The sequence below is a fragment of the Eleginops maclovinus genome, chromosome 11, assembly GCF_036324505.1.
Source record: "Eleginops maclovinus isolate JMC-PN-2008 ecotype Puerto Natales chromosome 11, JC_Emac_rtc_rv5, whole genome shotgun sequence".
Lineage (NCBI taxonomy): Eukaryota > Metazoa > Chordata > Actinopteri > Perciformes > Eleginopidae > Eleginops > Eleginops maclovinus.
Window position 1 is genome coordinate 9,852,615 of NC_086359.1, and position 23,293 is coordinate 9,875,907.

Sequence of the window (23,293 nt, forward strand, 5' to 3'; positions counted from 1 at the left end):
GGACAGAATAAAAGCGAAAGCAATGCTGTCAGAGAGGAGATGTAGATAGATGAAGATAATGTACTGAAAAATATTTGAATGTATGCTCCACTCAAGTCATCCAAAACATCCAGCATTGTGGTATTTGTAGATGATCTAACACCACATACCGTAAATGTTGGTTAAGTAACATGATTTGTAAGTGGGTTGCGTAGCTGTAGAGAGAAATTTCTGCACTGTATATAACAAATATCAAGTGCACCCATAGTATTAAGGAGAGGAGCCACTGTCTTGGAACTTATTCTCCCTCTTATAAGAGAGTATACTGTAAACTCTGCGGTTTGCCTATTTCGAAAACAACCTCAGAGGAACTCCTACATTTAAATTCGTACAGCTCCCGCCTGCAGTGTTTGTCTTGATGAGTGCGCATGCTAATTTACATTTTTTATGATTAAAAGTGCAGGTTGTCTTTCAAAGATATGTGAAAAAACACATTTAATGTCTTGTTGTCATACAACACAAACGATGCTTTACATGTGTGTTTTTTAAGAAGAATTGCAAAAATGGTATATTTACGTGATAATAACTGAATGAAGGAAAGGGCTCTTTACTTTAAAGGCTTGTTTCTGGAAACAATTTTGTCTTTTCAGTTGTTTAAAGTATTGTCTCAGTTTTTGCCAGATATTGATTTGTAAAGGTTGATTAAAGTTGATTAGATGTTTAATCTTTAATTACTGTTGATGATTCTGCAAAGATAACTGGAAATACAAAGTCATATCTAGCAGAAGTCATATTATAAATAAGCGACCATTGTCATAAAATAAAAAAACTTCAACCTTAAAATGAAAGTGTTTGTGTATGACTTTGATAGTTCCTTTCATACCAAACCACACCTTCGCACAAGTATAACAAGTCCTGCATGACTCCACCTTTGCAGAGCAGCACCGAGTTACTGACATTATAACATCTTCATGTTCACAGAACAGAATCGACACCAGGTTGGTAAAGTTTTTTCTTACGAAATATTAATATAGACGTTTGATTTTCTCATACAATATGCAAGAACATATGCTTGTAGTACATATGAACATTAATGTATTTTTTAAAGCACGATGCATTGTAAATCTGATAACCTTTTAGACTACAGCCAGCATGCAGGTACACTGAAGCTGCTTTGTCATTTTTTCTACTAACATGTATGTGAAGTTTTACAATAAGGGCTCTGAATCAAACCCAAAAATGTTTAAGGTTGTTATTTACTTCCTACTGAGCAATAGTTTGCACATTTAGGAGGAATTGAGAGATGATTTAACCTACAGTAGTGGATACATTAAGCTACTAAGGTACATCATGATCATAAAACTGACCACATTTAAATGGGAGATGGACAAATGGCTTGTGAAGAGCTTAATGAATCTGATGTGAATGTATTCCAAAATGACCTGAATACTTACAAGCAGGCAAATTAGCCTACATTTTTCATTCATAATGTAGGGGGAACTTGTAAAAACTACGAGGTACATCTACGTATTTACTTTGGAAACGTATGGAGGTTTGAATAAAATAGCACCAGTGTTATTTAACCTCTGTGTTGACCTTTCCCATTAAAGTGATAATTATGTAAAAAAAAAAATCTTTTGATAGGTAAAGGAGGGATGTCTTCGTGGTTTGTTGCGTTTGGTCTCCTGCTCCTGCCAACTGGAGCTCTTGGCTTTGCGATATTGCCAGGAAAGTCCCTGAATCACCTGGAAATCACTGAGAGGGCAATCTTAAATGCCACCCTGCAGGCGTGCCGTGCTCTGGCCCAAGCTGAGGGGACAAATTTCAATTTTCCTGTAAGAATACCCTCTATAGAAGTTGGTTTAACAGAAATGAGTTATATCACGTAATGTCATTAAGTCATTTTTGGACTGTGTGTGTGTTTAGACACAGCCTTACACTGCGAAGGCTGTTGCTGAAGCCTGTGGCACACCAAAGTCATCCAAGAGTTTCCGCCGAGCCATTATATTCATCACACTGATGAATGTAAGGGTGGACATCCGTCATGCCCTTAATGCCAGCTTCCATTTTGATGAAGAAATGTTTGTTCAAGGAAGGAAAATCATCACTGAGGGAATAAGGGTCATCAAAGCAAACAACAAGCAAGGAAACTTTGAGGCAGCAAGGCAGAAAATGGGAGAGATTTTACATCCTATACAGGTATTTATCACATTAAAAGTACTACAAATTCACTTCTTTAAAGATTAGAAAATCGAAGTAACCCTGATATTCTTCTGCCCCCTTAAAGGACTTTTACAGCCACAGTAACTGGGTGGAACTGGGCTACATATTTCCAAACCCTAATCTGATCAGATCGGACACCAGCATTGGAAACACAGCAGGTAAAGAGCTGGTATGAGCTTTGCAGCACTGAAGAAGAATACAGCTTGGGCGTAACTATTGTGAAGTTATTCAGCATAAAAAAATCATAAAATCTTTATTGATTAACTTTTCCTCAGATGAAAGCAGGGCAACATGCCGCAACTGTGACGGAGACAACTGCACAAACAACATATTGGAGGACATCATAGATGAGGGGATACTGACCTCTGGATATTTTGGTGTAGTGCCTTTATTGTCAACCAAACCAAAAGGTGATTTATTTCATTTATCATTAAGATCACTTTATACTCTCAGAAATATAACGAGTTAGATTAGATTTTAGAAGACTAATCACCTTTCTGAAGTTTCCACCTACCTTTAAGGTAAGTTGTTGACTCTTCAACAAATGTTTGGTAAACAACATTACAAAGACAGGAGAGCAGTTTAATAATGTCCTTATAACAATGCAGTGTTAATTTTGGCAGCTATTTTAGATTTAGTCTTTGGTCTATTAGTTTTAGTCACATTTTATTCGACGACAACTCAAAACGTTTTAGTCCAGTTTTAGTCAAAGTGTTTTTCTCTCTATAAACTAATTCAGTGGAATCAAGGTGACAGTATTAAGTGTTGAAATTCATAAAGCAACATTTCACCGTCTTAACACTGTGTGTAATATCTGGTGTTCTGCTATAAGGGTCATAGAGGCAGATCGCCTATCCCTTTAAGAGAGAGAGAGAGGCGTGGCGCTGCGTGTGTGTGTGTGTGTGTGTGTGTGTGTGTGTGTGTGTGTGTGTGTGTGTGTGTGTGTGTGTGTGTGTGTGCGTGCGCGCGCGCGCGCGTGTGTGTGTGTGTGCATAGTAAAGCGAGCGAGAGTGAGCGAGCGTGTATGTGTCTGGAGAAGTGAGCGGAACAGCAACAACGAAATCATATCTGTAACAGGTTTTAATAAATACAACGGCCTCCAAAGAAGAGCTTGCCTGTCTACATTATTTGGACAAAGTGGGTTATTGAACCCGAAGCCCGAAGGGGAAAACAAAATATCCTGCATTTTGAATGTCCGATAGTCCACCATTAACACTTTAGTCCCGTCTTGTCAACGAAAAAAATATATAGATTTTGTTATAGTTTTTATTATCAAAAATCTATCGTCTCGTCTTAGTCATGTAAAAAAGGTCGTTGACGAACATTTTTCGTCATAGTTTTCGTTGACGAAATGAACACTGTAACAATGTTTTGGATACACGTTCCTTAACCTAAAACACATTTTGCATCATATTTTAGTAATGCTGCAGCAGATTTCAAGTTGCATTGTACAGCACTGCATCTATCCCTCTCTTTGTTCTAAAGGAAAATGCAGTCATGGCGGGGCAGTTGATCAAACAAGCACCATCGAACCTAAAGGTGGGATCAACAAAGACACTCTCGATGCCAGCCATGGACACCTCCACATGACAGCAGCAAATATGGCTGTAGCTGCCAGCAGTCAGCTACTGGAGGACATTCGAGGCGCTGCTGGGGAAAGACCGTTCCTCCAGTAAGAAACCCATTCTGCATGTTGCAGTTATGTGGTTTAAAAGGTGAACTGCAAAGGGGATCTTCTCTCATCTCTCTGTTTCTTCTTCCCTCAGGTTGATGGGAATCTCCAAAGGATCCAGTAAAGCTCTTTGCTTTGTGATTGACACGACAAAAAGCATGAGCGATGACATTGATGCAGTGCGGAACGTCACTTCCTCTATAATCAACAGTAAAGTGGGAACAGAGGATGAGCCCTCACTCTACATTCTTGTCCCCTTCAACGATCCAGGTAAAATCTAAGGATGATTCACATTGTGTTGATGTGAAAAACAAAACAAGCATGATTGAGGTGTTTTCCTTCTCCCATCTCCACCTGCACCCCAGATTTTGGGCCGCTCATAAAGACTACAGACCCAAATATCTTCAAGAACGTTATTAACTCACTATCAGCAACCGGTGGAGGAGATGATGGGGAACTGAGTCTGTCAGGGCTTCAGGTGCTGTGATCCTTGGCTGATATGACTTAAACAACTAAGCATTGTGATGTGTTAACAGTTGTTTTAAAAAAACAAAAAAACAATCCTGTTATTCAATACTCTCTTCCTCCTACAGCTGGCTTTAACTAGCGCTCCGTACAATTCTGATATCTTCCTCTTCACGGATGCGCCTGCTAAAGACAAACAACTGAAAAGCACAGTGATCGCACTCATAGAGCGTAGACAAACAGTGGTGAGTGTCAACACGTTTTTGGTCATTACAGCATTGCGACCTTGTGAAAATGTCCTTTCATATTTCTTGAATTATTACATTTTGTCTTGTGTTAAAGATGACTACCTAAATACAGTAAAAAATGCTTGGAGGTGTGCACTGATTTAATGGCAATAACACAATTTCAATGACACACACCAAACATCGTAGAGCTGCAACAATAAGTAAACTATGTTAATTAATTAATAGAAAACTATAGCAATAGTTGCCACTTTGATCTTGTATCAATTGTGTTCAGTATTTTCAAAGAAAACCACCAAATCCTCATGTCCCAGCTCAACAGATCTAAGTATTTATTGGTTTTCTTGTTCTTGTCCTCAGATTAATGGCTAAGACATTCTGATCTGTTTTCTGCCTCTTTTCTTCCTTTACAGGTCAACTTCATGATTTCTGGCTCAACAGTGCTCAACAAGGAAGGGATCGAAGGGAACAGGATCTCCGAGTCAGAGGCTGAGCTGTACAGAGAGCTGGCTCAGGCGTCAGGAGGTCTGGCTATAGAAGTCACAAAGAGTGAGCTCCCTGTGGCCACCAGCATCATCACACAGTCCTCCACCTCCTCTCTGGTAATCCCACAAAGATATTTTTAGTGTTGTTCACTTCAGAGACTTCCCGATGTGTCATCTTGACCGTTTATCTCCCAGGTGACTCTACTGCAGGCAGCCAGGAGCCCAGGCAGCACAGATACGTTCTCCTTTATGGTTGACAAAACTATAATCAACCCTTTAGTTTACATTACTGGACGCTCCTTCAGTTTCACTCTCACCAGCCCCACAGGTAATAGTGTCGTTCTGAAGGAAATATTCTCTCTTTATGAGATCACTTATTCAACCATTTGTCTGCAGTCATATATTTTCCAAATGATGTACAACAAAACAAAAAAAAGGTCTTTGTGAAAAATGTTTAAATGAAAGCAGCAAAAATTAAACAGTATTGTAACTGTTTTTCTTCCTGCTTATTTTTATTTATTTTTTCGTTGAAGGAGAATCTCAGCAAAGCACAAACTCAATGGGCTCATTGATCATTACATCCCAGTCAGTCGGAAACTTCCAGACTCTGCGGCTTCAAAAACATGTCGGACTGTGGAAAATGAATATGGTGTCGACTAATCCCTACACGCTGAAGGTCATAGGTGAGACTTCCAGCAATATTTAATGTGTTCACAATATGAATGTGAGAGCCCTATTAGTCTTGTACCTTAGCTCTTCTTGTGTCATTACTTTGGTTTGGATCCCCCCCGTAACTTTTCACCATAGTTATACAAATGTACAAACCTCAAATCCTCCAACACTTATCTACTGTATGACTAAATATTTTAAAACTAATAACGTCAAACGCCATTTTTAAGTGCTACTTAACAAATATTAGCTTCATTTAAATAAGCAATGGTTTTAACATGTTATCATTATCAATGTGAACATGTTAGCATGCTGATGTTAGCATGCTGATGTTAGCATTTAGCCCAAAGCACCTCACAGTCTCTCAGAACAGCTGGCAGCACTTTAAACTCTCATGTCATGAAGCAAAAGCATAATAATTGGGTTTCCTGTCTATATTCTAAGTTGTCTGGTTTATATTTGAATCCCTTGTCAAATGAACAAAGAATAAAGGCAAAATATTGAAGTTTAGCTCCACTACAAAGCGTTGAGTTCACTCCTATGGGTAAGAATCACAGGATATGTAGGATATACATGAGAACAAAATCCTGTTAAATGTAATCTATAAATTATTGGTAGATAACATTTGAAATGATTTTGTGGTAGTTGTAATCCATAGATATTGTAATACAGATCGAAAACTCAAGTATCATGCTTTAGCTATGTCGAAAGGGTTTTTGAAAATAAATTCTGTATATCTATGCTAATCATTTTTTCTTACGACTTTTAAATTTGCAGGTCAGAGTCCTTTTGATTTCCTGTTTGACTTTTTCGAGGCCTCGCAGGGCCCGTTCACAGGATATGATGCTCTCGACACACGTCCTAGAGGGGGTAAAGGAAACCGTTAAGATGTGACTTTGAAGATATGCAGATTTAAAATAACACTGTAAATTCAAACATGATGCATTTCATTTTTTATTTTAAAACAGGTGTCAATGGTAGCTTGTTGGTGTCTTTAACGGGAAGTGACTCCGCCACAGTGACAGAAGTTGCTCTCATTGAATCGTCGGGGCTGGGGGAGATTAAAGCAATTGTGGAGTCACAGGGGAGCGGGAACTTCTTAGCTCTCTTCGACAGGATACCGTCAGTGGAGTTTGCGGTGCGGGTGAAGGGGAATGATGGATTCCAAAGGCAGTCCTCAACCAACTTCAGAGCCTCTAATCTGACTATCACTGTGAGTACACATCCCAGACAGTGTCACAAAAACATCCACATGAGAGGAGTTGTAACTAAACATGTAAACAGGGTTGGGTTAAAAATGTCATCCGTTCAATCACTAGTAAAATCTCAATGTTTTTTATCAGAAACCTAATGTTAGTAACACAATATAAAACGTATGTTACCTGATTACTTTTCGTTACTTTTGGATTACCTCAACATTAAATGCAAAGCAAATCAATACAAAAGTAAACAAATATCAGTCAGATGATTTTATGCATGTAGTGTACTATGTAAGACAACAGATCAATGTGTCATCTTAAATTAAGGCAAAGGCTACAGAATACTATGGTTTACAAATTTTGTTTTAGTTTAAAACTTTATTTAAAAGTAAACTGTTTTTGTGTCCGTCTACTGCATTAAAAAACTAATTATTAAAAAAAGGATTGACACCAGCCAGAATGAACTTGTTTCATGTAATCTGTTACTCCCCGAGCCTGCATGTATATTTCCACTTGAATCATTGCAATAAAACCTGACTCTTGTCTGACTCCCTCTGTTTTCTAGGCTGATTCAAACAGCATCCTGATACCAGGAACCCCTTTCTCCGTGCCTTTCTCGGTGATGAGCAATGAAATAGAGGGAAACATTTCCATCCGAGCCACAAACAACCGAGGTTTTGACTCAGCATCTCCAACCAGTTTATTTCTGGAAGCTGGAAACAGTGCCAACGACACAGTGACGCTCTCCGCTCCTCTTAACACCCCGTCTGGTACCGACGTCACCCTGACCATCGAGGCCGAGGCTCCGGGGGGCCAAGACACAAACTATGTCGTGCTGCGTTTCTCCGTCATTAACACGGTAAAACTCCCACTAAGGAGCAACTTTTCCTAATGTACTTTGGTCATTTGGGGGAAAATATTAATTTCTTGAAATAGTTTAAATCTATGTAAATATTTAGTTTTTATTTAACTTTAGCATTCCTTTATCCTTCGCTGAACATGCAAAAATGTTTAGCTGACTTGCCCTTCACTTAGTAAGATAGGATAGGATTTCAAGTCAAATGTCATATTATACTATGCCATAAAAAGGCATTCATAGTCATTGTATGGAAGATCACTGATCACCTATTCAACCTTTTGTTGAATAATAATCAGCTGACCTGCTCTTGACTTACTAAACATAAATACTTACTTTAAGTACAGATACAGATTTATACTATACTTGGGTAAAATGTACTTACTAATACATTGCTAGAAAGCTTCTTGGTAAGTATTTGAAATGCATTAAAAAAAAAAAACAGACCCATGAATTAGTGTTACCTTCTTCCTTCTCCGGTTGAAGTCTCTGATGTAAAACTCATTTAATCAATAATTTTTCTACCAATAGGGGACTGATTTCTCTCCGCCGGTGTGTAAGCTGCTCAGCCTGCAGTCCAACTGCTCTGATATCTGCAGCTCCTCGATGTGGGAGCTCTCTGTTCAGGTGACTGATGGCGATGGCGAGTCGGGTGTTGACAGCGTTACTCTCAGACAGGGCAACGGGACTTTAAAAACCAGCCTGGCCGCTGGAAACGACAACATCACGCTGGTTTCCTACAATTCTTCTTGTTGTTCGCCTGATGTGGAGCTGCTGGTTGTGGACAGAGTGGGAAATGTCAACATCTGTTTTTACACTTCTCTGTCCACCAAAGTGACTCAGTGGCCTCTTCTGAGTCTAATCATAGTGGTGTTAGGGCAAATCATTAAAAGTGCAATAATCTAGGTTTCTCCTTTAACACTCTATATAATATCAGTCAAAAAGCTTTCATCAACAGTTTGCAGCAACAAACTGGTTTATTCTCTTACGGTTCTCTCTGTTAAACCCAGTATACCCTAAAATTGCAATCTTACCCAAACCAGATGCCAGAAGCTAACTAGCTAACTGCAGCAACACAAAGTGATAAAAAAGCCAAATATTTAGCAAACACATATATTTATTTAGTTGGTGAAGACCAAAAAAAGAGACAATGTTGTGTCAGGTGGTTGGATGACCCTGTTTCAGATTACATACTTACATTTGTTGTGTCAGGTGGTTGGATGACCCTGTTTCAGATTACATACTTACATTTGTTAATTTATTATTAATTTTTGATATTCATACTTTTCAGGTTGCATGCATAGGTGCTCTTCAGTAACACATTGTTTGCTAATTCACTATCTTTTTATTGTAAAGATAACATGTTTATGGCTCAGCTTTTTTTGGATTGTATCCGCCCCCTAGTGGCCAAAAAAGTAATGAAGCTTTACCAGTAAGCCTGGTACTTCTGTTTTCTGCCTTCTGTACAGAGAATGCATGTCTTTCTGTTTAATCACACAATCATAACACCACAAGAGAAAGGCTCACTGGAAGAAACGGTCTACATGCATTCGGTCATATAGAGATGGACTGGTCAGTGTCCTCACCTCTAAATCACAGGAAGTCATTTCTTACCAGGATTGTTTGATTGAAAATGTTGTAACTACAAACTGAGGCAAACATTTTTAAAAAACACTGATTTTTATTGTTGTCATAGTGTGTCTAATGTATAATGCTTTACAGAACACACAACATTTGTCTTTTCACAATTTGCTACAAGTTCAACTTTTTTTCTCCCGTTTCCTTTTATTACTATTTACATTTTGAAGAGTTTTCAAAGAGTCTAAATAAACTGGTCAGTGATTGAATCGTACTGAAGCAAATACAATTGTTTAGCGTGATGTATAGTTTGTCAATGCAACTCACCAAAAGCCAAACCATTCCAAGCAGGAAGTATTTTTGGTGCATTAGATTTTTACTACAGTGACATAAAAGTTATCACAATGTTGACTTTCTTCAGACCTATAACCCAACATGCACATGTCCCTCTAACCCGCAGCTCCCTCACTCCACTTGTGTACTCTTCTCATTCTTGACTAATATATTTAAAATATTTTTTGCCAAAGCAATAAAGGTACGATATGTTAGAGCTGGAATGAGGATGTAGAAAAACTGCCAAACAATTACCCTAGATATTGATGTAATTTGTTAAAATTTCTTCAACTGTCTATTTGCATTGACATTGTCCACATTCATATTTTTACAAAATGGTACCTTTTTTAAAGGAGGAACACTGTTGGAGTATTTAGGAGACTGTTCCTTGCCAAAACAAGGGAAATGTGTTTCTATAGTAGTTATAGAGATACATATTTTGAGATGTAGACCAGTTCTTCAGACGCATGTTTCCTGCAGTCAGTCAGTGCCATTAGTGAACTGGGAAAGCTTATTCTCCAAGTCACAGATTCTCTTCTCCTGAGACAAAACTGTAGCCTTCAGATTCTGCAGCTCCTCCAACAACCTCCCAAGCAACTCAGGCTGGACGGCCGGAGAAAGAAGAGAAGAAAAAAGGGAAGAAGGAAGGAATAAAGACAGTGATGGGGATCGGAAAATTTGGGACAAAGAAAAAAAAGAGAGGAAAAATAGGTCAAGGACAGTGAGCAACTAGGAGAAATAAACCAAAACAAAGATGGGAGCTTTAGGGAAAAAAGTTGTGGGCAGGTATGAATAGAGGAGAGATAAACAGAAAACATGTTAAACAGCGAGGCAGATGTTCAGGAGTAATGGTGCATTCAGGTAACGGGCTGCAAAGCCAGTGTGATTCACAAAATTGTGCAACATAAAGCTACAAACATCAAAAGCAGTGAAGCTTAGGTGGCAACTTAAATGAACACAGATTAAAATACACAAGAAATGTACTACTATATAAACTTAACACAAAAAGTAAGGAAATTTGTGTTTGGTAGCAAATGCCTTTGATGTAACAATGCTTCTTAGCAATAAATGTTATACCGTGGGAAAGCCTGTTTTCTTACCATTCAAATGGTGCCACATTTGTGAGGAACATGCATTTGTGGGAGGAGCAGCAGAGCGGAGTGTGTGGGTTGCGCCCATGAAAAATGTGACAAATCTCCTCTGCCAAACAGCTTTTTTTGCTGTTGACCTCTTTTGGTGTTGTTTGGTGGATTGGATGATTGAAGTCTGATGAAACAAAACATATTGGAAACAATTTATAAATTCAACAAGCAGCCTGAGTAGCGTGTGGAAGAACCATACACAGCCACAACAGTCTCTCCTCCTCATGCTGGTCACTAGCCTGGCCACACACTGCTGCTGGATGGCATTCCATTCTTCAACCAGTATTTGTCCCAAGTCAGCCAGCGTGGTTGTCTTGGTCACTCTGGCACAGACAGCACTCCCAAGCTGATCCCACAACTGTTGATTGGGTTCGAGGTCAGGACTGCAGGCCATTCCCTCCTCTCCTACTCTATCGGTGCAGCAATCAGCAAAGAGTTCTCCGTGTCTTCTCCACACTGTGACACTACAATCCAAGTGCTGTAGGCAGAATCTGGACTCATCGCTAAACATAATGTTCCCCCACATGTTGAGGTTCCAGTGCAAGTTGGCCTGACAGTGAAGGGCAGTCAAGGCAGGCCTCCTGGCTGCCATACGAGACCGGAGATTGGCTGCAGTTTGGCATTGGCAGAGGAGATTTATCACATTTTTCATGGGCGCAACCCACATACTCTGCTCTGCTGCTCCTCCCACAAATTCGGCACCATTTGAAAGGTAAGAAAAACAGGCTTTCCAACGGTATTGAGTATTATATATACATACAGAGGTTATATGCTATGAGGTACTTTAACATATGCCACAACTTACCGGCAGATTGTTGGTCTCCATAGTGGACACACTGCGCCGGGTGGTGGGTCTGGATTCCAGCACGTTCTTCTTTGACACTTTGAACTCTCTGCTCTTGGGTGGCACATAGCCGCCCCTCATGGACACCAGGATTGGATCTTCGTCGCGGCCATTCAGCCACTCCTCAGGCTCCATGGCGGGTTCGGGCCCTGCTGTGTCCGGATACAGGTCATCCTGGAAGAGGTCCGACTGCAGAAGAGAGGTGGCGAGGTTAATAAAATGTTTTCTGAAATGGAAATAAACTAAAAGTACCTTCAAAAGTTATACTTAATTTGATGTACTAAATTCTTTTCAGCACCAATATAAGTCAGAAACTTGTAGAGAATGTTCAGGCTTACTTTTCTGGGCACTGTCATTGTGATGGGCTCACACTTCTTGTCCAGGAGCTTGAATAACCTAAGTGATGAGATGAGAGAGAAGAGACGCATCAGTCTTTGTTGAACATCACTATCAAAGACATTGCAATAATGTAAACATTTACTGTTAAGAGGACACATGGTGAGCACTTCTCACCTCTCTCATGCAACATCTGTATTGTGGTGCGCAATCAGTGTCTTACCTAGCGATCTCACATTTGGTGACGTCCACACCTCTCTTGGGCATGAAGCCCATCCCTCTCTGGGGCTCCTTACTGCTGAAGGTGCTGAGGTAGTGAACGTATGGCGGCTCATCTGTGATCTCAAAGTAACGGATACTGCTGTCCCCCTACACATAAACAGAGAAAACGAAACTAGTCAAAAACACATTATTGATAGGGCTGTAAATAAGAGCAATCTGCACATATTATACATTACATTTATGAAGAATGATGTTCTGTACCTTTCCACAGAGGTAGACCATGCTTGCATCTGCATCATAATACGGTAACATCACTCCGTTACTTGTGTCTAACTCCAACAGTGCGATGGGCTCCTCAAAATTTGTCTGTGGAGAGTAAAAACAATTACATTCAGCCATTTGTTGTGTACAGGCATGTCAGTGATTGTATATTTCTGCTCCTTATAATAAGGATGAGCATGTTAGATGTATTTGTTTGTTACCGGGTCCCAGAGTCCGAGCTCTCTCTGGCTCATCCTGGTGAATCCTGTGGTGAAGATGTTTCCGTCTTTGGTGAAGATGGCTCTCATTGGCCGGATCCCCTCATGTGGGGCCAGACGTTCCTGTTGGTCGGCACAGGGTAAAACACAACTACAAGTTAAACTATGAGTAACCTTTTTAGGGTTTTTGGGGTTTCATATAACCGTAGCCGACAGCATTGATGTATGTGTTTAGAATTACGGGTAAAGTAAGCTTCGATTTGTTGAATGGTTTTGTGTCTCACTGTGTCTGGAGGTCCTGTTGTTCTGTTTAACTAAACTTTAAATGAACGAATCGAGAGAAGAGATGAAGTTCACGAATCGGAAAAACAACAAACCAACAACCTACCAGCTGCGACCCTCTTGACTTGGAAATTATTATACTTGTGGTGTATTTCCCAAAATGTCACTATCTGTCTTAATTGGTCCTTACTGTATCACTAAATATACATATAAGATACAATAAACTCACACTTCTCATTAACTCTGATAGTGGTGTTAGGGTGTTAGAGTTTACGATTTTGTGAAGCGTGTATATATATCAATCTTTTCTGCTCACGCACCGCAACCACGTCCCTCTTGCGGGGGTCGCAGACACGCAGTCGCCGGTCCTTACAGGTGGTGCAGAACAAGCTGCCGTTTCGGTTCCAGCTGATGCTGTAGATGAGGTCTGGGTGGTCGTCCATAGTTATTAGGGGCTCGCCCGTCCCCACGTTCCAGACGATAATCAGGTTATCACTGCCTGGGGTTACAGAAAAAGATCTGAATGTATCCTATACTTTCACATGATATAAAAACTTTGAAGACAACAATGTGTGTCCTACCCGCAGTGAGTAGTATGTTGCGTGCAGTGGGGTGCCAGGTGAGGATGCCGACTCGTTTCGAGTGACCCTCCAGCACCACTACGGGGTCAGAGAGGGGGCGGGTCAGCGAGTGATCTGGGATCTGCCACACCTGGAGACGAGGGACAAAGAAAAATCTGGTTCTGTGTCCATAAGATGCATATTCTGTCCTGTACTCGTGGTAAACGAGTAGCTTACTTTAATTATTCATCATATTTGAAAAATAACTATACCATGACACTTTTCTTTTCACAGCATCCTTGGGCATATTTTTCGACTTAAATAAAATGTTTTTATACTATGTGCTTCCCTTTTTCATATTTGTCAACATACTCTACAATTACTTTTTAATGATATTTTGACAGACCACACCATGAGTTTTTAAAACATACAAAACCAGAAGGACTTTATGTTGTAATTGAAATTAAAACTTTACAACTACTTGATGGCTTCATTTTGATTGGTTCATAGATTTACTGGCGGTGACTGTTGCAGAGATACATTTCTGTTTCTTTGTAGTCAAGGTGACGACCAATGACACCCACCTACTAAAGTCCACAACTGTGTGCAACTCCAACAGGCTTCCTACTAAGGCTTTTCCTCTAAAACTGCCAAAAACACAAGCTCATTATTATACATTTAGTGTGTTGTCGAAAACAGATTTAAGTTTAACAGATTTCGCTCCATTTCAATCCATCTCTTTTCTAAACGGTTTGAATGCCAGTCCCAGCCCACACTGTGTGGAACATTTCACACTTAATTATATCTAAAACAACACAAGAACATCCCCTTATCACCTCCACCAAGGAGACAACGTTTTATATTTGGTTTGCTCTGTTTGTTCCATTTTGGAAAAGGATACGCACATTAAGTGTGCTCTACGGAAAAGGCATTGGTGGAGGTCTGCACTCTCCGATTTCTTTCTGAAAAGGTCTAATATAAAGATCCTGTGAGATACCTGAAAAGCACTTTAAAAAGATACTGTGTAACTTCTATGTAATTGTAGAATACAAACACACAAACAACACAACTGACCCAGGAAACTCATTCCTCTTTAATGTCAGTTTGTTTGTTGAGATGTTGCCTCTTTAATTAGCCATACAGAAGGTTATTGATTGATTCCTATATGCTAACACATACACTAATTAACATAAACTACACACACACACACACGCACACACACACACACACACACACACACACACACACACACACACACACACACACACACACACACACACACACACACACACACACACACACACACACACACAACTTTAATGAGCCTTTTCAGATGACACAATGATCTGTATCAGTGAACTGAGGAGAATGACATCACCGTCATGACCTTTCTGCTCCACAGCGGCAACACTGCCAAAACTGGACAGCTGCAACTGTCTGTCTGTGTGCTGGACATAAACAAAGCACACACACACACAGAACTCTAACAGCATCCCAGCAGCTGTTGCCTTAGGAGAAGAAGCGTATATTCAAACATGCATCGCACAAAGATTCCTGCGATGTCGTTGAACAAATGTGGGCAAATCTGTCGTCTGTGACAACTGTGCTGAGTCAATAGACATGTTGTCATTATGCAAACAAAGCATTTTTTACAATTGACACATGCACACACACACACACACACACAAACACACACACACAAAAACATACACACACACAACTATTTTGAGAAGTAATTTCTAAAGCAAAAAAGCAAAATGCTAAATGTCAGCTTGTTCTTGATCGTCCAATACAAGGATTTTGTGTTTAACATCATCGCAAACAGATTTTGCAATCAGTTAAAGTATCTCTCTACAAGTTATTTGCATGAACAGTAATGCAAAGTTAAAATATTTGATCTTCCTCTGTCATCTCCTGTAATCCAGGCCTCACAATGACCCCTGCTGACTGATCTATGTGATGAGTTTCAAGGCTACAGAGTTCTGCAGATTATTCAAACCATGTTTAAAAGAACTACCATAGTTTTGGTTGGCTGCTGTCTTTAATGCAAAACTTTACATTTTTTATGTTTAGGATGGAACTATGTGTGTGTGTGTTTCATGTAACCTACATGTTTCAGCATCCTGAGTGCTGAAACATCTCCAAATCACAAAACCAAGGCACAGCAAAACATCCTTGAACAGAGAGTGTCAAGACGACTTTATAATGTAAAGAAAAGTCCTGCCATGTCAAACACCTACACACAAATACACACAAACAGGGACAGGTTTGGGCAGCAGGAGTAGCACTATACTGACAAAGTTTTGCTGCAGACATTAAACAGTCTGACCAACCTGTCACGAAAAAAAACATAACAAGCAGAATTATGAAGAGATGAGACTGAACCGGTGGGCGGAAAGTCTGACAGGTACAGACAGGTAGACACATTGATGACTCACTTCACTCATTTAACAGGCAGAATTTGATGACCTCTACAGCAGCTATCTGAGTCACCGAACAACAAACTCCTCCACATGCATTTGCAGATTCATGCTCCCACTTGAAAACGTTTTTCTTCACACACCTACACCCACACAAAGACACACTGATATTACCATCGCAGTAGTGTCCTCTGAGCAGCTAGCCAGGATATTGTCGTCATGAGGGCACCAGTCGATATCGAGGACGGGTCCAGAGTGGCCGTTCACCAGTGGGTAGTTCTTATCCACTCGACCTGACTGCAACACACAGCAGCAGAGACAAAGGACTAAGTTAGGAGTGTATGTAAATGTACAACTACTTACTAGCATCCTTTTGTTATAACTAAGAGGAAAACAGTAAAAAGGTGTTGATTTTGGGATTTGCAGGTCAAGAAATACCTAGAAGGTGGTTTTTGAGACATGTAAAGTTATATGTAAAAGTATTTCGGTAACTGTTTGGTTTTAATTGCATCACACATTAACCTCAGCTAAAAGTTAGTTTGGTGAAAATGTGAATGTTTGAATATCCCTTTTTTATGTTTGATTTTTACTTGTTTTTCCAAATGGACTTTACAGTGATTTAATACTATTTTAATGATCAAGTATTTATATTTCCAATTTCAAATGTTTTAAGCAAACATGGACAAAAAGTCCTTAAAATGCTCGAGAAAAATGGTCATTTGAGCAGCTTCAACACCATAGCAACAATATCCACTGATTAAAGTTACGTGAAACAAGAAAACTGGATCTTGTATTGAGTTTTCTGAACATGCTTTATATTCTGTTAAGTCTACAATGGATTTATCCTGTTAGTGGGCCACAGGGGGCCACAGGGCATTTCCGTTGGGCCCTTATTGACCCCCCACTTTCTTACCCTCACTGCATATGCGTCATGTCAGGACAGGGATGAAAACTACATTTCGGCACAGAGACTGCTTTGGATTGACCCACAAATCTTATGATCTGTCGATGACCACTCTAACTCCGGAGCCACAAAAACACTTGACGCTTCACGGTGGGCTTACAGGGAACCATCTAACCATTTTAATATGATATATACTAAAAACATGATTTCAGGTCCAAGTTATTCCATGTTTTCCTGTTCCTATAGTGTGAACATGTGTTTCAACTTTTGAGATATCATTCCCTCCGCACATATACAACACACACCCCAGGAGAGTGTATTTATAGCTGAGCGACAGGGTGTTGAGAGGGGAGTTTTTCTTCTGGCCTGTTGGGGACTCGGAGGGGGGTAGATGGAGGACGAGAGCACTTTGGTGTGTATTAATAGCATGTCTGTTCACTATGACTCCAGTTTATAATCACAACCAAACGAACTCCAAGAAGCTAATTGTGACTAATTATCAGTGCTGACGTGCTGATGACACTCAGCAGTCATCTACTCGATATAGCCATGAAAGTTCAAATTAGTATTCTCAAAAAGGCAAATAAATTCTGCTCATTCCTACCTCTAGTCTAAATATAACTCTACCATAATTTGTGTAGACTGTAAAATATAAACGTTCCTTTCAGGCTCCAAATGCCAATATTATATGTTATTACGTAAACAGCAGAATTTCTTCTGACCGAAGTCAATTAACTTTTTACATCCCATAATGCTGGACTGTGATTGGCAGGTGATGTTAGCAGCCCTGAGGCCTGCTGTGGTTAGGCTACTTACTGGGCTAAATTGCTGCAGACTTGGCTGATTATAGCGGCGTGACAGCGTCAGAGGTTATTTGGAGAGTAACACCATGAGCTGTGATCTGCGGCTAACTGGACGGAGTGCGAAGCTGCTCCCCAAAAAGAAACAGGGTTTTCAAACACTTAAAGTGTCACAATCAGAAAACTAAATAAGTCAATCACGGATCACAGAACAGGAGTGTAAAGCTGAGAGGATGGAGTTTGCAAAATGTGACACACGGTACTGGAAATCTCTTTTACTTAGATAGGGTCACTGCGGCTGCATATCTAACCTGGTAATAGATTGAAATATTATCTCCCTTCACCATGAAATTTAGTTTTTTATTTATGATGTCCATGGTTTATTTGAAGGCGATGTTGTTAACATGACGAGGCTCCAAGTCACAATGAAGAACCACATCTTTAAATGTATGATCTGTTGCTTTTCATTTTAGAAATGATTTCCTTCGCAAGCATTTCTCAACATTACAGCAAAAACTAATATTTTATTATCTGCCAATTAAAGGAAAACAAAATCAAGTAAAAAAAAGGATTAAAATGAATTAACCAAAGCACTTTTTCTGCTCTCTTCCAGGAAATCTAAGGAAGACTTAGACTTGTTTTTTTACAAGGATGACACAGCCTTTTCTTGGTGAATACCTGGGGTTGCATGAAAAAATGTGACCTCAGTACAGAGCTGTCTGCCAAAGGTTTTGGGAGTCCTTCTCTTCACCCTCCTCATTACAGCAGGCTGATTATGTCATGCAACATCGATCCCGTCGTAGCTACTTATAGCTAAACATCAGAGAACGTTTGGTTACTGAGACGAGCTATCAAACAGCACTGTAGCTTAGTCTAGGAATCTGATGCAAGATCTGGCAACATAGTGAAATGAGTGTGAGGTGTTTGCAGTTTAGAAGATACAGTGTACTGTAAAATGTCATGGATGTATAATGTATTGGAATTTATGTCTAATATCTGTCACACAAAAGTGCAAAGATCTGAAACTGAAGTGGCTGCACGGATTTCAGTTTTCCACATGACTTTACCTTGCATGACCTTTATGATCAAGTTATAAACAGGAAAAAAGCAAACTATGCTTGATCTTCTTTCTTTTCTTTGTCTTTCCCTGTAAAGTTCCCTCTCACTTATTCTATGTCCTTGTTTACCCTGCCTCTTGCAGGACAAAGATAACCCCTGCAGAGATTGGCAAAGATGAGCACAAAAAAATGGATTACAATTTTCTTTCAACATACAGTCAAATACATAGTAAATGCACAATTACAATCTTAAAACACACACACACACACACACACACACACACACACACACACACACACACACACACACACACACACACACACACACACACACACACACACACACACACACACACACACACCTATCCCAATGAACAGTTTTCAGCCTATATCAATGAAATTAGAGCCTTCTTGGTGATCTCCTTTTGTTCATGTGCCTGCAGTGAAGTCTACAGATATATTAGCAACTCTATACGAGTATTTAGCCACAGCGATGGTCTGTGCTAAAAACTAACATCAGCATGCTAACATTCTTACAATGGCAATGTTAACATGCCAATGTTAAGCAGGTTTAATGTTAACCATGTTTACCAGCGTATCTAATGAGCTCTAAACAAACAAGTACAGCTATAACTGATGAAATGTCATTTGTTCCGCAGGTATTTGCATCACCAACCACAATACTGAAAACAATCATTTTGGAGTGACTGGATGATAGTTCTATAAGGAGAGTTAGAGGATCAAGTTTATCTGGATGTTTCCTATAGTATGGACACCATGAATATCTATATGAACTGTTTATGTCAATACATCCATTATTAAATAAGATGCTTGAGTGATCCACTGACATATCCCCCAAAACAATATGTATTTTGTTTTATATATTTATAATCTTCTCCACATCACTCTGCAGAAAAACAAGTTTGACATTTTTTTCTTAATCTATGATGATGAGGCACAACTCATTTTCAGTATAGCACCAACATCCTTGCCTATTGAGCACATGAAGTAACCCGAGCAACAAGTAGAAGCAAAGGCATAGGATTGATTTGTATGTTAAGTGAACACATGCAACACTTATTAAAGCATGCACGCTGTCAGATTTCAAATTTACACTGACCCACAGACGCTGGAATGATTCCTTCTTTGACCTCACTGACCTTAGACAGGGGCAGCACCAGGAATGCTCCTCCTCCGCTCGACTCAACGATGACCGCCAGGAACTTTGGGTTGACGGCGCAGAAGGAGCTGTCCCACGTCACCTTGGAAACACGGATGTCATCGTAACCCTGCTCAGCTTTGACCGTCTGGCCGAAGACGTGGCGAAACTTACTCTGCCGCACGATGCTGCGACTCATGGCTGAGGCGAGTGGAGGAGAGGAGGAGGGAGTAAAGAGGAAGAAACAAGAGAGGGGAGAGGATGAGCGGGTGGGACATTAAAAATGTCAACATCATCACCTGTAAAACCAAATATAACTAACACTGAAAATCACCAGCAGCTGTACTTTTCGTGCTTTACATTGACTTCTACGGAATTTAGGATGTCACTTTCTCTGTCATTGAGGGAGGCTGGGGTGAAGTGTTTATACATGTGTGTTCTCTCTGAGCTGTAATTCTCACCTGATGGGTTGTTATGAGCAGCTTGGTTTTGCTTTAATTTGTTCCGGGTGAAGATGACTCTGTTACTCTGTAGTGTATCAAGACTTTTATTTTGAAAGTTTGAAAGGGCAGTTTACTCTTCTTTGGTGTTTATTTCAATCATATTGGAATTTAAATAAAGTAGATACAAGATTATTCATCTAGCTGATGCTAGTTAGGACTGTATTATTTATTTTGTTAAAACTGTTAAACCAACTGACCTACAGGGTATAATTCATACTGTATATCCGTCAATACACTCTAAATTATCTTTTAGATAATTTAGCTTCTTAGGATGAGGTATGGGTCAATATGAACAGACCATTTTCTGTCAAAGTTGCAATAATTAGTGAGAGATACTATTTTTTGTCATTGGCTTGACACAGGACAGTCTGAAATGAGATTTCACTTACATCAATGCACCAGTCAGGATTTACCAACATTTCAATTAGAATCGTTTGTCCATGAAAAGACAGATTGTTAATGTTATCGTCAATGAAATAAAAATAACACACGGAGACTTAAAATGCTAAACTCACAATAAATAATACATAAAGATTGCCCTTGATGTTGCTTATTTAGCCTTGTATATTTGATGCCATAAGGATATACTTTGAATTGAAGCCAAGGTTTCAGGTGCTTTAAATAACCCCCCTGCATTTCTCTGAATAGTGAACCCCGCAATGTGTTTGTTGACTGACTACTTGCTGTCCTGCGGCTGTCCAGGGACCCGGCCAGAGACACAGTAATCCTCAAAGAAAAAACAGGGGGGATATTCTATAACAGTGCCTGCCACCACAGCAGATATTTATAGATGATTGTCCCACTAAACACTATGTGATGGCCAAACAACAGAGAATGCAGTAAGACACAGAGCAGGTTGAAAAGGGAGAGAACTTAATATATGACATCGCACAACACAAGGCAGAAGTTAGATTCAATAACACACATGTGATACATTCCCTTGGAGAATATGGAAACATTCAATAAGGTCAAAACGTTAATCAAATTCAGGGGAAATCAAACATCCTGTTGGTGATCATTATCTTAAACTATCCCTAAGTTAACAATCAAACCAAGTCCACAAGGAGCGACCAGGTTAGAGTCTGGTTCTTTTTCTGTGGACATTTGTCAACTTTCAGCTGTGGCAAAGTAAACATAAAGTGATCCATAACCCATACGGTCAACAGTAAAGATATCAGACATTCACAATGGAATAGACAATATGTAGCCTCAATCTAAACCCAAAGACTGTGGGATACATGACTAAACGAGACTGATGAGAGGTCCGAAGCTCTCGTTTCTTTCCTGGAAGCTCTCTGTTATCAAGAGATTTACATTCCAGCGACCACTTCAGTCCACTGCTGAGGGGCTTATCAGGGAGACCACAATATCACGCATACTATGTCAGATAGTTGCATCAACAGTATTTTAATCCTGTGTTTTTGCCCCCACATAAATAAGATGCCTAACGGCCTCAATCACAACTACACTTCTCTTATGTATCTTAATTTTTGGGGGACATGACAAAGGATTGCATACTTGACATCTGATTTAAACATTTAAATGGCTCTATTGTGGTCTGGTTAAAATAAATCCTTGAAAAGTTAAGATCTTACATAAAAAAATGGAGAAGATATATCCCTGGAGCTTCAACTGGTATTGGATAAGGGTAAATTGTTAATCGGTTATCAATCTAAGACATGTAGGCATGTGCTTTGGGAAACGTGTGACATAGTTATTATTTGTGTATTTGTCGATACACAGATATTGGTTGTTGAAGCCAGAAAGAATTCAGGAAAAAGTTGGAACATTGTGCAAGACACTCACACTTAGAAGCTAAAATAGAATTATAGAGTGGAGATGGTCACACTTAAATAAAAAGATAGAAACAAAAATATGTGATGGAAGTTAAAGTAAAGGAAATCTTGAAAAACTCAGACATGCTCCTTTAATTCAGGTTAATGAGATAGCCCTCCATGGCTCTGGAGAGTCGACACAGAGCGAAAGAATGACACTGCCACTTTCCTAATATAGACATGACAAACTGCACTGTCCCACCCGGGCCGCCGCTCCTCCCACCCGCAGCCTGCTCCTAAATGGTCCCAGAATGAAGGCACTCTGTGTCGCTTTATCGTTAATAAAACGGACCGTCGATATAAACTACACAAACACACATACAAACAGGAACATAGGCGTGCAGGTGCGCAGGAGGTGTGAGGGAGGGGGAGATACGGGGGGAGGTTAGTAGGCTAATGTGCAACGTGCTTCTTAAAGTAGCCCGCAGCTGCCATGCACGACTCAAGATCTGGTTCTTTCACAGGGAAAGTGCATAATCACACTGTACAGTGTCCTCTCCAGCAGTGCAGTGGAGAAGCTGACGCACCTCTCCCCCCACTGCAGCACCGACACTCATATTAGGAAAGATAGCCCACACAGCTCACCTCAGGTTTTTGGGGAGACCCCTTTTCCCTGGTTCCCGATTTTTGTTGTGTGGTCTCACCCTTCCTGCGGCTGCTCCACTGCTTTTATTCCTTTGAATGATATTCCCTGCGAGCCGGTGGAGTTTCTGAGGAGTCGCACTGGACAGCTACGTGACGCTCCTCGACAGGAAAGAGACAGTACGGGGGCAGAGCAGGGGGAGTGGAGGGTGTGGGAGGGTGCCGCTGTCTATTTTGGAACAGGCTCTGTCAGTGCGGGAAACGTGCTCGCGCCGGTTACAGGGGCCCAGTGACGGCCCGGGGGGGCAGTGTCACAACTGTTGTGGTCTGTAATAGTGACCTAAACTAAAGGACAGTGGGATATTAACACTGATATTGTCACTAACCAAATTAATCAAATACAGTTTGTTTGCAATAATTCACGAGTTCGGATGTTCATGTTTGTACTCAGGTCTTGTACTTA

General features: G+C 40.1%; 2 protein-coding genes across 3 annotated transcripts; one reads left to right on the plus strand and one right to left on the minus strand.

Annotated features, from left to right (window-relative positions):
* Positions 1–916: 916 nt before the first annotated feature.
* On the plus strand, positions 917–9,660 carry LOC134872577 (von Willebrand factor A domain-containing protein 7-like). Its single transcript, XM_063895952.1, has 16 exons — positions 917–977; positions 1,624–1,814; positions 1,906–2,178; positions 2,267–2,360; positions 2,478–2,612; positions 3,688–3,874; positions 3,969–4,144; positions 4,240–4,352; positions 4,468–4,584; positions 4,998–5,186; positions 5,265–5,397; positions 5,603–5,752; positions 6,516–6,608; positions 6,707–6,951; positions 7,503–7,796; positions 8,325–9,660. Exons 2-16 carry the CDS (start codon positions 1,635–1,637, stop codon positions 8,697–8,699), a joined length of 2,754 nt encoding a protein of 917 aa, XP_063752022.1. The 5' UTR covers positions 917–977; positions 1,624–1,634; the 3' UTR covers positions 8,700–9,660.
* coro6 (coronin 6) lies at positions 9,455–23,048 on the minus strand. 2 transcript variants are annotated; one of them, XM_063895954.1, is made up of 11 exons: positions 22,834–23,048; positions 19,912–20,111; positions 16,164–16,286; positions 13,591–13,720; positions 13,330–13,508; positions 12,731–12,850; positions 12,510–12,614; positions 12,250–12,395; positions 12,029–12,086; positions 11,652–11,879; positions 9,455–10,307 (listed from the first exon to the last, which is right to left on the minus strand). In XM_063895954.1, exons 2-11 carry the CDS (start codon positions 20,107–20,109, stop codon positions 10,185–10,187), a joined length of 1,410 nt encoding a protein of 469 aa, XP_063752024.1. In that variant the 5' UTR covers positions 20,110–20,111; positions 22,834–23,048; the 3' UTR covers positions 9,455–10,184. The 2 variants fall into 2 exon arrangements, with proteins under 2 accessions (XP_063752024.1, XP_063752023.1); XM_063895953.1 differs by having other exon boundaries at positions 9,455–10,465.
* Positions 23,049–23,293: the final 245 nt, after the last annotated feature.

Excerpts from the sequence above, each read along its gene's own strand:
- LOC134872577 (XM_063895952.1), top strand. The coding sequence starts at position 1,635 with ATGTCTTCGTGGTTTGTTGCGTTTGGTCTCCTGCTCCTGCCAACTGGA. Across the intron at positions 1,815-1,905 it reads GGACAAATTTCAATTTTCCT|ACACAGCCTTACACTGCGAA; the intron begins GTAAGAATACCC and ends GTGTGTGTTTAG. Across the intron at positions 5,398-5,602 it reads CACTCTCACCAGCCCCACAG|GAGAATCTCAGCAAAGCACA; the intron begins GTAATAGTGTCG and ends TTTTCGTTGAAG.
- coro6 (XM_063895953.1), bottom strand. The coding sequence starts at position 20,109 with ATGAGTCGCAGCATCGTGCGGCAGAGTAAGTTTCGCCACGTCTTCGGC. Across the intron at positions 16,287-19,911 it reads TGGTGCTGCCCCTGTCTAAG|TCAGGTCGAGTGGATAAGAA; the intron begins GTCAGTGAGGTC and ends TGTGTGTTGCAG. Across the intron at positions 12,087-12,249 it reads ACCAAATGTGAGATCGCTAG|GTTATTCAAGCTCCTGGACA; the intron begins GTAAGACACTGA and ends CTCATCACTTAG.